This window comes from Haemaphysalis longicornis, unplaced genomic scaffold, assembly GCF_048455015.1.
Source record: "Haemaphysalis longicornis isolate Haplotype H1 unplaced genomic scaffold, Haemaphysalis longicornis Haplotype H1 scaffold_2, whole genome shotgun sequence".
In the NCBI taxonomy this organism is placed as follows: Eukaryota; Metazoa; Arthropoda; class Arachnida; order Ixodida; family Ixodidae; genus Haemaphysalis; species Haemaphysalis longicornis.
In genome coordinates, this window is record NW_027526295.1 from 261,335,139 (window position 1) to 261,349,903 (window position 14,765).

Sequence of the window (14,765 nt, forward strand, 5' to 3'; positions counted from 1 at the left end):
GCAGGAACAAAAGCACTGACTGGTTACCTTGGGGCAGTGCTCCATCGAAGAAGTTTGCTGATGTTCTCTTTGTAAAGTGGTATCTTGGGTGCACTGGCCCATACACTGTATATGCAGCCAAACTTATATCCGGGTAGTCCAAATGGCCGAAGACGGTGCCAGAGCCCAAGGGCTTCTGGCCACTGTCTTGGGGGGGGGGGGTGAAGACACTCGGTCTTCTTTCCTTCAAAACTATGTTGCACAAATAAATTTTCTCTAATTGAGTAACCTGAAATACATATGAAAATTATCTGTACCCGATACAACTTTACTCGTGCATCCTGTACAAGAAAAAGAAATATGTACTGACTTTTCGATTCCCAGCCGTGGCGGTCACTTTTCTGATGGAGGTGAAAAGCCAAAACTGCCAGGGGTTTCAGATTTTGGTGCACGTTAAAGATCCCTTGCAGGTGGTGGAAATTAATCCGGTGGCGCACTACGGCGCGCCTCATCACCTGTGAAGTGTCGGCTCGTTAAACCCCATAATCAATCAGAATTATAGGAACGTCTTGTGGCATGGCGATGGCTGTTGTGCTGCACTTGGAAAGCTATTGGAACCTTGCAGGGAGAACCGTGGCGAGCCTAGGAAACCTAGGGCTCCACAATGGCACTTCTATGGGTTTTGTGTAGCACATGGCATGTCTGCCCGTAAACCACAGGAAGGATAAGAAAATGTCTTGATGTGAGTGGTGCGCTGATGTGTGGTGGTAACAAGGCAAAAGAGAAGAAAAGCAATTGCTCTGCACTTTTGCATTCAAACCATGCTTTATCACTGACAATTTTACAATTACTGGGTCAGGAGTTCCTTCCAAATGGAAACAGAGCTACAAACATAACCCACACAACAACCTTGTGCATGTAATCAAAGTGCAAACACGCAGTGAGATAAAAGTGCAACTGCTTCCACAGGCAGCGTTGTGTAAATGGACTAGAATCAATGCAATGAATAGTGTCTCCTAAAACACTCTAGAGCAAGCACAAATTCACTCCTTTCCTCCGTCACAAAAAAATCTGACAAAACTTGGGCACTGTGACAATACAGCCTAGTAGCAAGCCAAACGCAACATATTCAATCGTAGGAATTTCTTTCGATGGCACACAACATGCCTAAACGAGTCTCTGGCGAGAAGTGTGTGTCTATCGCTTTTCTTGAAGTTTCACGGGGGTGTGTGGTGCCCCCATTATGATACCACTAACACAATGAGAAGCAGTGACGAGTATTGACCTTAGAGCATTTCCTGAGCAACAATAAGCTGGTGGTGGCCTCCTTGCACCTAACTCTGCATTCGTTCTAGTCGCGTTGCTGGCACGAATGCAGTTAGGCGCAAGACATTTTACCAGAGCTTCCATAGTTCAATTTTTAGTGTTGACCTCCAACACGAGGCTAATACCTCCCGTGCTTCACAGCAGTTTTTATAAAGGCTACTTATACTTCACCAAAGGAAAAAAAGGAAAGATCTCATTTACTGATGCACAGAAGAAAAACTAAATTCTGGGAATTGGCAAACATTTTGCAAGATGTACCCCAAGACATTTCCCTAAATTTGTGCACGCATTTGTGAAATGTGAGCTTGGCAATGGATTTAAGCTCAAGTAATGCCTTCTGCAACAGGCATCACTAGGCATACTGCCCTGTGTGCCACCAAACCGAATTTTTTCATGCTGTTAGTAACACACAAACTGAACAGCTGTAAGCAGGAACATTCAAATCAAACACTTGCACTAACATCACCGGTGTATGCCTGAACTGATGCAAGCTACCCTGCAGAGAATGAGCTTTTTTTGTGTGTGTTTTACAAGTTCCACTCATACCGCCAGCAAGGCAAACATTGTATCCTGCCAGAAAAATGGCTCAGACAAATGAGTAAAAAAGTTGCCTCCGTGTGGGGTCGTACCGCTAAACTTTAGTACAGAAAAAGTGTAGCTGAACGCCATGGCAGACCTAAACAAACTTTTGTGCACAGTAAACTTGTGAAATGGCGCCTACACAGGCACCGCCTACAGCTGGCACACTTCTCTGTTGGCAGCCGCAAATTGTTGAGTGATGCTTGCAAGTTCGTTGATACAAATACATGACCAAGGCTTCCGTGCTTGTTGCAAATTTCATTAACAGCCGGTAAAAATCTTTGGCGTGCTACCGTGTCACTTACAGGGACTGTCTGCACATGTAGCAACACTATGTAGTGGTTAGTAGAACTTGCCAAAGGGCATGGTCAGACACAGCTCGCAGTTGGGAGAGGGGGCATCATCATGCTTTTGGCAATGCTGGTGTACAGTTGGCGGGACGCTATTTATACCCGCGCCAGCGATGGCAACTGCCACGGTCCCAACAGGGGCTAAATTCCAGGTTCCACAGCTGAAACAAAAGTGGTCTGAAAGTCTGGACACGTCGGGGGCAACACTGATTGATTGCACGGAACACGAGGGCAGACTTGGTTGTACAGTGGCCACTGTCCGAGTGAGCCGCGGCGTCGGACAAGAGAGGAGATGTTGAGCAAAGGTCGTCCCAAAAATGCTGGGTGTGCCGAGGAGTGCTCAAACCAGCCTTGCATATGCGTCCAGCCACACCCTGTTAATCTCCCTGCTTGTGTACCGTGTGACGCACGCTGCACATTTGTCCAGGCAACCGAGTTGTGCGAAGAGCTTCCTTCTTGAAAGAGTCCCGCTGAGTTGTGCCGCAACTGTGGCGGCAGGGGAGGAGGAGGCAGAGTCCTTGAGCATTTGGTTTGGTGAATCGGCCGCTACTTGACGGTCATGTAGCCGGTGAGCGTTTCCAGTGCTTTGAGCACTTCCTGGCGCTGGCCGCGAGAACAGGCGAGCACTGCCCATTTGCGACCGTGCATCAGGCTGTCCAGCAGCTGTTCCACCTGTGAGAGCAACAATGCACCAACGTTTACAGCCTCTTCTTGTAGGCAACAGAAGCGCTGCAGAAGGACTACTGAATTCACAGCGCAAACAACAAACAAGGACGACAGGGAGAGCAAGACACACAGGCACTGACTCACAACTTAAGTTTAACGTCTGGCATATAAATACAGTGTAAATCAAGGCAACAAGGACATTGAAACAACACAAGAAAACAAAATAATAACTGCCATGATATCGCTACCACCATGTGCTTACACACTGTCCAGATAGGCGATTTCTTTTGCTGATAGCGCTACAGAAGGGACGCTTACACGTTTTTTTCTTTGCTATTTCATGAGCCTCAATAATTTCCCTCACCAGTTCTTGCTTATTTTTACACAATACTGTGGTATTATTGAAAATAGGCTCGCACCCAGCACAGTCTTTACAATTTTCTCCTACATCACTGCTTTTGTACTTTTCCCACATTGCAACTCTGTTCCTTTAGCCTATCACTAACACATCTCCCCGTTTGCCCAATATATTCTCTGCCACACAATAAAGGGATAGTCAACTAAGTTTGTGGCTTATGGAATGAACTGCCGTTGGTTCTTTTTCCTACAAACCAGAGAACTAGGAGTATCCCTATTAACCTGTCTACAAAGTCTCGAAAGTTTATCAGGAGCAGAAACAAAAAAACACTCGCATTGGAATGCTTAGCGATTCTTTTTAGGTTATGCGATACCTTATATATGTCTGGCAATACTGCAATCTTCCCTTTTCTTTTGTTATTCTGATAATTTTTTTTGCCTAGCCTTCATTTTCTTCAACAGCCCTTCGGCAACGGACATTAATAGATGTCCAGGGTAACCTGCATTAATTAGGCAATTAACCTGATCCATGAAACTAAAGCATATCAATGAACGCATGACTTAACGAGTGAATTTGTAAAGCGCAGATTCGCAATTCCTCTTTTAACCAGTTTCAGGTGTGCAGAGTCATACGCAAGGAGCCACTTCTTGCTTCAAGGTTCAAATTTCCAACAAATGTGCTCCTAATTAAAAAAAAGGTTAAAATTGAGAAACTGGATACATCCTGCACCGGGTAGTTCATGGGTTGCTGGTGGTGGCTTCAAGCCTCATTAAAAATTATTACCAGTTGTTGCATCATATTAACGCTCCTCTTGTGACATGAAATTACTATAAGGTAATCATCAGCAAATCTAAAAATGTCTGCTGACATGACCTGCTGACATAAAATGTCTGCAGTCTTGAGTTTTGCTGTATTTATATGCCAGACGTCACAGCAATAAACTTTAGTTGTAAGTCGGCGCCTGTGTGTCTCGCTCTCCCTATCGTCCTTGCCTGTTGTTTGCACTGCGAAATCAAGAATATGGAACACCAACTCGCCCAATCATCAACTTTGACCCGCAGAAAGATGCCAGAGCGCAACGATGCTGCATCACTTTTTTTAAATGACCCACAGACCACGCAGCTTGCGAAGTAATTACATGCTGTCATACCTTGGAAGAGAGCGGCTTTTACAAATGACTACAAGCACATGGAAAGATGACACTCCTAAAAATTAATTCTTAAAAGCAAGCAATATTATCAAGCATTGACACTAAATCGAGCCTTGGTGTTCTGCTGAATTTGCAACCTTTTGGCCACCTTGCAATCGTGGTCTCCACTATGATCACCCCCAAGTGCCACCTAAATGAAGAAATGGCACAAACCAACTCTTGAGAAGAGAAAAAAACGGATTCTCCAGAAGCTTGACTTTGTGGTAAAGCTTTTACTTCCTTGCCTGTCTGCTTTTAATGCAGTGGGCTAAAAATGGAAGTTTTTGCTAGCATGTGACTCAACTAAGTGTAAGCTGGCAAACATGTCTCAACAGCTGCAGACATCCAATCCCTAAATGAAAGTGAAAGTGAACAACTGCTCTAGAGCTGTTAATTTTTCTCCCCATGCAAGAGAACACAGTGCTGACCTGCGCTAAGGTGGCACAGGGCGACATGTCGGCATGGGTGGTCAGCACAACGCAGGGCCGCCCCTTCAGCTGGGGCAGCAACTCGGCGAGCGTCTGCCGCGCCGCCTGCAGGGAGGCTTCACCGCCAGCACCATCCAGCACAAACAGCACGCCGTGCGCGTCCCCGAAGTATTCGGGCCAAAAGGGACGTACCGAGCCTGCGCATCAGAGCCACAGCATCACCGCAGTGAACACTCCGAAATCTCCTCAGTGGCCAGTGTCGGCCGGGCCTGAGTGGCGAGGAGCAGAACGCACCTCCGAGCTCCTTGATGTTGAGCACGGTGTCGTTGACGGGCAGCGTCTTGATGTTGAATCCCGTGGTGGGCTCGAGGGTGTCCCAGGGCTCCCCGACCAGGGTGGCCAGGGCGGTGGACTTGCCTGCACCGCTCAGCCCCAGGCACAGCACCTCGTACTGGTCTCGGGGCTCGCCCGGGGCACCTCCACTGCCACCCCCGCACGTCAGCCACTGGCAGCACTGCAGGGGCAAGGGTGGGGGAATTATGCCACCCTGCCATTGGAGCACCGCACTGCACTGGGTCTCCGCAAAGGCGCCAAGGTCAGAGCTATCCTTACCTTAATGCCTCTACAGCACAAGTCATAGTTAAACGTTTATGGTTAGTTAAGCAGCCCCGCATACTTTTCAGGCAGCACTTACAACCAGCCCATTGCAGCCATGTGCTGCAATGGCTAATTAATCCAACACTTACTGCATTCAGCAAGGAGTAGATTCAAAATCCAGGTTTGTATCTTGACAGATGGGGCTAATAAAGATGCGAAGGTGCCGACACACCGAAATATTCCCGGGAAGTTCCTTTCTGAAGAGAATTTGTGCTAACAGGGTGTGGTGACCATGATTAAATGCTTCTCCTGCTCAAGGATGTGTATACTAGAAGCACATGTTGGAGATACACAAGAAACTTGTTCAGTAGCAATATGCAATCTGCTGTGCTTCTCTGCCTTGGCCACTAAGCCACCATGGGAGGTGTACTATTAGTACAAGTCGAGGCAATGTAAATTTGTACAGACATTTTCTTTGTACAGACGAACCTCTGGAAGCATCATAGCGATGTTTGCGGTCTTGTTGGCAAGTTTGGGTGCGCAAACGAGCTTCGTGATGGCAGTGGTCCACACGGGCGACGAACTGTTCGAGTAACGAGTTTGAAGCAGGGGAGTACGCCTACGCCAGGAAGAAAACATGTCGAGTATGAGGGATGGTTGGCGGCCAACTACAAGAAAAAATAGAGTAGCCGGTGGTACCTTGAATAGCAGTATTATAGGTGAACGTTACGAATGGCAGAATGCTGTCCCAGTTGTGTGGTCAGGTTGAATGCACATGGAAGGCATGTCGGATATGGTGCGATGAAAGTGATCGATGAGGCCGTTTGTCTGTGGATGATGGCTAGAGGTCGTCTTGTGGACAGTACTGGCGGTTTTTAGGACGTCAGAGACAATTTGGAACAGAGACGTCTTCCCCCGATCACTTAAAAGAACACGAGGGGTGCTATGACACAGAAGGACCACCTGTAAAAAGAATTCAGCAATCTCTGAAGCGCAGCCAGTACAGACAGGTGCTGTTTCCGCATATCGTGTGAAGTGATCCACTGGCAGTGACTATCCAGCAGTATCCTCGGGAGATAGCAGGTAGGGGGCCATACAAATCAATTCCGAGTGTATCAAACGGTGCACCAGAGCGGGAAAGCGGTTGTAGAGATCCAGCAGATGGTGAGGAAGAGCGTTTTCGCTGCTGACAAGGGAAGCACGAAGTGTCTCATCGAGCGACGGCAGAAGACAGTACAGGCCAGAAGGAGCCTGTGCGCACATAATTGCAAGTCTTCTGGAAGCCCAAGGGCCCGGTTGTAGTGTCATCACGCAGGGCAGCCAAAATCTGCGAGTGAAGTGATTGGGGAACAACAGGAACCCGTTTTGGACCATAAGGTTAACGAGTGGACCGGTATAATGCGCCATCAGTCAGCTTAAAGTGGCTCAGCTGGCGGCAGAAACGACTGTTCGGAGGCTGTGTGGCACCGCTGATACAGTCCATTAGTGTGTAGTAATAGGTGTCTGATGGCTGATGGTCAGCAAAAATCAGAGTGATTCTTGACATCCACGTAGTTGACGGGTGCCATGGTGTGGTGTGCCCTTAGTGAAGACGATTCCGGAAGATGGAAGCAATGGGCAGTGTGAAAGGGCATCTGCATCAAGGCATTTCTTTCCAGACTTTTATGTGATGTAAAGTCGTACTCTTGTAGACGAAGAATCCAGCGGCCTAGACAGCCGGAGAAGTTCTTCAGGGACAACGACCAGCAGAGTGCATGGTGATCTATCACAATACTGAAAGGGCAGCCATATAGGTACGGGCAAAGTTCATGTATTGACTACACAACAGCAAGACACTCCTGCTCAGAGATGGAATAGTTCTCAGCAGGCATCAGTGGGCAACTGGCATATGCAACCACCCTTTCTTGAAGTTGAGCGTTGGGTTGCAAAAGTACAACACCTATTCCGTGTCACTGGCGTCTGTATAAAGACTGTAGGGTTTTGCTTGTCGAAATGTCTGAGATCAGGTCCAGAAGTGGGAGTAGCTTTGAGTTGTTCAAATGCCTCTTCGCACTCGTCAGACCACTTGAAAGGGGTGCCACATTTTAAAAGCTTGTTGGGGGGAGAGGCAATGGTGGCAAAGTCCATAACAAAGCGACAGAAATATGATGCCAGTCCAAGGAAACTCCAAACTGCCTTTTGGGGTAAAGGGCTCAACAGCAGTAATCCGGATCAGGCCGAATACCATCCTTGTTGAACATGTGCTCCAAAACTTTGATATTCTTGCAAGCAAAATGACATTTCTTTGTACTGAGCTGCACCAGACTAGCCATCGCAAGGCATGCGAGGACCTGGTCCAGGCGCTGAAGATTTTCAACAAAACTTGAAGAAAAAATGATGATGTCGAGACAGCACAAGTACGTCTTCCATTTTAGACCATGGAGAACATTATCTATCATTCGCTAGAAGGTGGCAGAAGCACTACAGAGTCCAAAGGGCATCACGTTGAATTCATACAGGCCATCCGGTGTTGCAAATGCTTTGCTGCCCCCATGCATTGGAATCTTCCAATACCTGGAGTGGAGATAAAGGCTGGAAAAATACTCAGTTCCTTGCAAACAGTCCAACGCGTCGTCGATGCGGGGCATCAGATAGAAGTCTTTGCGGGTGATCTTGTTGAGAGCACGATAGTCCACGCAAAAACATACCAATCCATCTTTGTTCCGCACCAAAACGGCTGGTGAAGACCCAAAACTACCGTATTTTCGCGCGTATAACCCGCACCAAAAATGCGAAAATTTCAGCGGCAAAGTAGGGGTGCAGATAATACAAAGTGCAGCTTTACGGCAATGCGCGTTGTGCCGTGATGTTCCTACGCAGTAACACTGACAGCCTTCCATGGCAGCGATTGCACAAAACATACAAGGACAAGGAGGGCTGGCCAAAGGCCACGACTTGACGCCGACAGGACGCGTCCGAAGGCCTGATATTTCACTATTCAGCAGGTGGATTGCCGAGGCATGAAGGGCGATTCCAGGTGAGATGGTGCAAAAAAGCTTCAAAAAATGCTGCATTACAAACAACATGCATGGAACCAAAGATGACCTTGTGTACAGCAGTGAGGACTGTGGCTCAAGTGGCAGCTCTAACGAGAGTAGTGACACTAAGTGAATTGTGACTTGTCTTGCAGTCTGTATTCTACTTGCTAAATATACGCTTTTCCTGTCCACATACTATGTGATGTGTTGCTTGAGCAGTACCTTTTGTGCAGCCTTTTCTGTATCAAATGTGCGGGCAATATGCGAGGATTTTTTTCCTTTCCCAGCAGGCTCAAAGGGGGGGTGCGGATAATGTGCAGGGGCAGGTTATACACGCGAAAATACGGTACATGACGAGCGAATTACACTGCAGCTAAGCATGTCCCCAACTTGTTCGCTAATAACCTGGCATTCCGAAGTGGACACACGGTAGTGACAATGGTGAACAATACTGCTACCATCCGTTTTGATCCGGTGAGTGGCTGCTGAAGTAGTTCCTAGTGAGGTAGCATGGCAATCAAATGGTGATTTGTGTTGGCTCAATAAATCCAGCAAAGATTTCTTCTCTGTTGGTGATAGATCAAAGCTGATTGTTGCTTCAAGAGCGTCGAGAGGGGCTGCTGTGCTGCTAGAACGGGAACCTGATGGTAGGCAGGAGAGTGGGACAGCAGAGAGCAGCCATGTCCACAACAGTTGCTACAGTGCCGCCTTCAGGAATCAGGATTGCTTCCGAAGTGGTATTCGTTGCAGCTAGTAGTGCAATCCCACGTGAGAAGCGGACCAGGCAAGTAGGGATGAGGACCCTCTTGGGAAGGAAGGTTGCAATTGGACTGGTGAGGACATCCCCATCAGAGATGGCATCGGAATGGACCAAAAAAATTTTCTCTTCTCCACGGGCAATGCCGCTAGCAACAAGGCGAGGCGACGTTAACTCCTCAACGCTTGAGTACCCTGTCTCTGAAAGGTGTATTTCCGGTCGACACAATATTACGGCCCCCGCTGAGCTGAGAAAGTCCCATCCTAGAATAAGTTGGTGGGCGCAGGGAAAGAGAGCTGCACATTGAATGCGATGCCAAATACTGTCAATAAAAACACGCACAGTGCAGGTACCGGATTGCTCAATCGTAATGCCGTCAGTACCACACAATAAAGGTCCGCTGTATGGAGTTCAAACTTTTCGTAGATGTGCATAGAAATCTTCGTTTATGACTGATATGGAAGCTCCGGTATCAACAAGGGTAGTGACATTAACACCTTCTACAATGTGGGCACAGTGGGACTAAGAGGCCCTACAGGGGGTTCCACCACACCCGCAAAATGCCCCAGAGAGGTTCGCAGTGTCACGAGGGAGACGCTACGATGGGTTCGACTCACCGACAAGGGCAGTAACAGGCTCCTAAGGGCCAGGACAAACTAGGAGATTTATTGGCCGATGGTACAATGCATATTAACCGCAGCGACAGGGCTAAGAACTACACTGTACTGACGCGCGCCTCGAGGTCCCGCTTGAAAGGGAGGCCATTGCTGAGGTTGCACGTGCACCGCTCACAAGGTAGGAAATAGGCCTACCCTGCGCATACGAACAAGGTCAAAAGCACGCCCGACCAGACCGCACGGCGGAAAGACGACGAGCAGCATCCTGGTTGTCCGTCCCCGATCTCGTCCAGTCTCCCCAGCAAAGCGTGTGTGCAGGGAAAAGGAGGCAGGCTCCTGGGTGAGGAGGAGCAACGGCTGTGGTGGCTTGTGCCTACCGGCGCGTCCCGCGATCGACGCAAGGCGGGTCATAGATTGCGGGCGAATGCGCGGGCGAAAGGCCGCGCTTGCGGGAAGAGGAAAGGGGGATCTAAAGGGTCTCCACAACAACCACTGACAACATGTTCCATGGACTTTGTGGGGAATTTTCGGATTTTCCATGTAAAGCAGTTTTCCCCTGAAAAACTTCAGGACTTAGTTTTTCTGACGGGTGGTTGGGATCATGCGATACCGGTCGAAGGGGTGACACTGCCCGGCGGAATGGTGATGGGGAATGGCGCCGCATGTTTGAGAGTTGCGAAAGGGGTCAGCCGAGTCAGCTGGAGGAGGACGATGTGATGGCAGCGAATAATCTCGTTGGCGATACCCTTAACTAAAATGCCCGTTGTCACGCTCATACGTGTCATATCCACATCGTTCGTCCTGTTGACGCCAGCGACAGAACCGGGAGATGTGGCCGTGGATGCCGCAGTAATAGCGAATTGGTCGACCAAAAAGTGCATCTCAGTGGGGTGATCGCCACGTTGTGTAGGGAGACCGCGGTCCCAACGCTAGAGAAAGAGCTGCGACACAGCCGGCAGCAAGTAAAGACACGACTGGTGCCAGAGGCAAAGGTGGCCATGCCACTATGCCAGAGTACAATGGGATAGTTACGGGAGTAGGGGTGTCAGCTGAACAGGGACCAGACTTTGCCCCAAGTTTCTCTCGAACGATTTCCCATACGCAGGTTGCAGGTGGACTTGAATGGACATCGGAAACATAAGCAGAACCGTGATTGCAGAGCTCTTCTTGGATAACGCGTATCAGAGCCCGCAGGTTGTCGTTTCCCGAGATGTTGCGGAGGAGCGGTCTCTTGCTGGAGGTGGATAGACTGCTGCTCGTCCAACCTCCGGCATATTGTTGCCACATCAGCCACGGTTGAAAGGTTTTGAAGGGCCAGAGCCGTGAAAGCAAAGTGGTTGGTGCCCTTCATGATGTGATGCATCCGATCCGCTTCCGTTATGACTCTGTCAACACGGCGCAAGGACTTCCTCAATACAAGTGGTGTTTTGTGAGCCTTCTGGATGGGGCGTTCCAGCTTCTTCTTTGAGCCGTCGGAGCGAGCTTCACAAGTGCCATAAATGTGGCACAGCTGTGTGGTGAAGTCAGCCCAATAGGTGATTGAGGCTTCGTGGTACCCTGTTTTGGCCACTTCGGTGAGATAGAAATTCACGTTCAGCAGCTTGGCGCTGTTAAACATGCAAACTCGTACACCTGCCACCTGTTAAACACACGAACTCAGGTGTCCAGCCAATCCTCGACGTCATCGCCGTGAAGCCCAGAGAAGAAGGGGGATCGCACTAGCCGCTGGTCACGAAGCACGCTGGGACAGTCGAACCCACAACACTGGCTGGTTCTGCTGTCATTGGCATGGCCTCGTGCTGTAGGCGATAACCCGAATGGAGCTCCAGGGGTGCACTCAAAGAATAGGGCCACGGGATTCAGTCGCACACTCCACCACTTCAAAGGCGAAGATTCCAAGCAGCCAAATCACACGATGATGATAATCTACAAAATGAAGAAGTGGCTGAGGGCACTGTGTCATGATGGGGATTTACAGGTGATGTATAAAAACACGCCCTTATGACAGGAGTCAATCCTTTCACTAGTTCATCCCTCCAGGCGAGGCAGCTGCCTGTCGCAATCAGTCCTCACAATATATATACACTGCACTGGAAAACTCCACTAAACAAAATGTATTTTGCTTGTAATGGTTTGTCAGATGGTCCCCAAACATGTATACTACCTTATCATGGAATACATTGCATGGTAGCACTAAAAGTGCACTGCTGCTACTGAAGCATACAGTAGAAGCAGGAGTAACATAAAAGTGTCCATGTGGGGGGAGGTAACAAGGCCACTTGCTCCTAGTGCGAGTCTTAACATGGTTTATACAGACAGGCTTTATCAAATATTTTCTGTCAATACCACTTTCCTAAAGAGGAATGAACGCTGAATACTGCCACAGCTGAAACCCATTCAGAGTGGGGGCTATACTATAGCGGTCAATCCCACCAGATCAGAACAGCAGGTATGTCTGTGCGTGCAGGCTCTGCGATCGTGCTCTGCCTGCTGACTTTGTCGCCGTTAGTGTCTTGTGATTGAGCTTTCTTGTTTCCCCATAAAAATAACTACTCCCCTGTAGTGGCCCTAAGCTTCACGGTACAATATTTCTTGCCATAAGTGCTCCAAATAAAATTTGCCACAAACTGTTCAAAATGGTATGTAGCTGCAACAAGACCGCTTTGCCGCCAATGCTTATCTCTCTTCACTGGGGTTATTCGATGAACAGACTTCGGAGTCACCGCAGGTAGTCTGAGCATTCCCCACGGGAAAAAGGAATGCGGACTGCTTCTCGAGAACTACGAGACTGGAAATCGAATGGCATCACTGTTGTCGATACATATCCTTTAAGGGGATGGGTAACTGCTTGGGAACAATAAAAGATATGCTCAGAATGTGCTTTAAGCCAAGTTATTTTTTTTCTTTTCATAAGTTATTTATAAAAACACTGCAAGCAAACAAATCACTAACCTTGAGAGATCGGCAGTGCATATGATCAATGCAAACAAGAAAATAATTCCGGCAATGCTTTCAACTTGGTTACAAGGCTTTACTGTACATCAAAAATACTACTGACTAGCAACATGTACAACTCTGGCCACGCTTTCAACTTGACGAAGTTTTACTGCACATGACAAATTTTGTCCGATCATGACCCCATGAGCATGGAGATAAACATCGGGTATTCGGTGACCTCTAAGAGCGGCCTTTCGCTTTTTTCGGCTTCACCATAGTACAATCGCTCAAGTGAGAAACCTAAAGCGTGCAACGACCCCTTTGCGTCTGTCAGTATAAATTCTGTGGGACATCACCAAACACTTCCAGGTGAGTACCGAAACGAGCAAAAACGCAACCTCGTGCACCCAGCCAGCACAAAGATGAGCGCATACAACAAGCCGGAAATCGTTCCCACCGGGACACGGAAAGGTCGACGGCCGGGACCTTTTTGACAATCACTAAACAAATCAACAGCTAGGGTCAGAGCGAACAGTTTTGACTGTAGATAAACTTTTCCTGACTGCGTGTAACGACGCCGAACACAAGACCAGACCATCTTGCGCGGTCAGATTCGACTCAAACGGATCTGAACTTCGCTCACGGCCCGTAACTCGCATAACTCGTAAGCAGCACTGACCCTTCGAAAAGCGGTGCGACAACCGGCAAAGCCGAACTGCACGTTCTCGACGACTTTCGGCATGGCGAGATGTTTCCTCGAAGGCGCCCTACGAGCCCACCACGACCACCGGCGGCGAGCTGCTGCGGCACCTTCGAGGAACGGCTTGCAGATGTTGACCGCACTACCACAACTGGCACGACGACGACCTACACCGCCATTTTTTCAACGAGCAACCAACGCCTTTTCTTTTCTTTTTTCATTCCCTGTCTTTCTCTCTCTCTCTCTCATTACCAGAGAAGGTAGATTGTGTAGAGTAGTGTATTAACTACACTTGTTTCGCTTCACTAACAAGCGAAGGCGAACGTCGCTGCCAACGCCGCTTTGTTAACCAGCTGTGAGGACCTTCTCTATTTTTCTTTGCCAGTACAATGCGTTTATTACACTCTAAATCACTTTTTTGTTACTCTACGTTGAAATGTTTCAATTTTCCTTCTTGTGCAGTAGCGGCAGTAGTAGACAAATAGGTAAACATTTGTCCATTATGTAGAGTAATGTTTTGTTAGTGTGTCGTCTTCGGGCCGCGTAGGCGACGCTCCTGAACCACGCTGTTGAATGACGACGACCAGTGGCGCTGTTCGCATTTAGTACAACGAAGTGTGGGAATATGACGAGTTCCGGAATTGTATGCAAAAGGAAATAAACAAACTTAAGAATAAAAACCGCTTGGAGGGATAAAAGAAAACCACGAAGCTGGCGAGACAAGGAAACAGCCATAGAATTAATACTCAGCAGCACAGAGAGGCGAAAAAAAAAAATGGGATGTCAGGAAAAAGAGCTGTTTGGAACGGGTACCGAGAAAAGAAATTAGATGTACAAAAACTAGTACAGGCAAAAATTAAAAGTTCTAGTGAACGACGGGTGTCAGGTATACGTACGAAGGATAAAAGCGCTCCCAAAACATCCTGGAATCATTTGAAAGCATTGGGAACGATGACTAAAGAGGTGCAGATTTGGATATATGATGACGGTATACTTTGGGAGTCACTGGGGCTCTTCGATTTACAGTCTCGGACTCACCGGGGACTCCCCGAGAAGCAGCCCGGCATTCGATTTTCCCATATATCTCTATGGCTTCGGGGAATCCTCGGACTACCCGCGGACTATCCGCGGTAAGTCCGAGAGGTAAATCGAAGAGCCCCACTACAAGTACTTTTGGGCAAACAAGCGAGATATCTCGGGACCGGAGCACTACGGATGAAAAATTTAATATCGAATTTTGGGACAGGAAAAAGGCAGAACAAAAT

At 48.3% G+C, this 14,765-nt stretch overlaps 1 protein-coding gene across 1 annotated transcript; it reads right to left on the reverse strand.

The window, feature by feature from the left end:
* Positions 1 to 785: 785 nt before the first annotated feature.
* Positions 786 to 13,752, reverse strand: LOC144170528 (ADP-ribosylation factor-like protein 15). The gene is made up of 4 exons (XM_077700384.1): positions 13,480 to 13,752; positions 5,170 to 5,389; positions 4,876 to 5,072; positions 786 to 2,906 (listed from the first exon to the last, which is right to left on the reverse strand). The coding sequence occupies exons 1-4, from the start codon at positions 13,540 to 13,542 to the stop codon at positions 2,781 to 2,783; spliced, it is 606 nt and encodes a 201-aa protein (XP_077556510.1). The 5' UTR covers positions 13,543 to 13,752; the 3' UTR covers positions 786 to 2,780.
* Between the last annotated feature and the right edge of the window lie 1,013 nt (positions 13,753 to 14,765).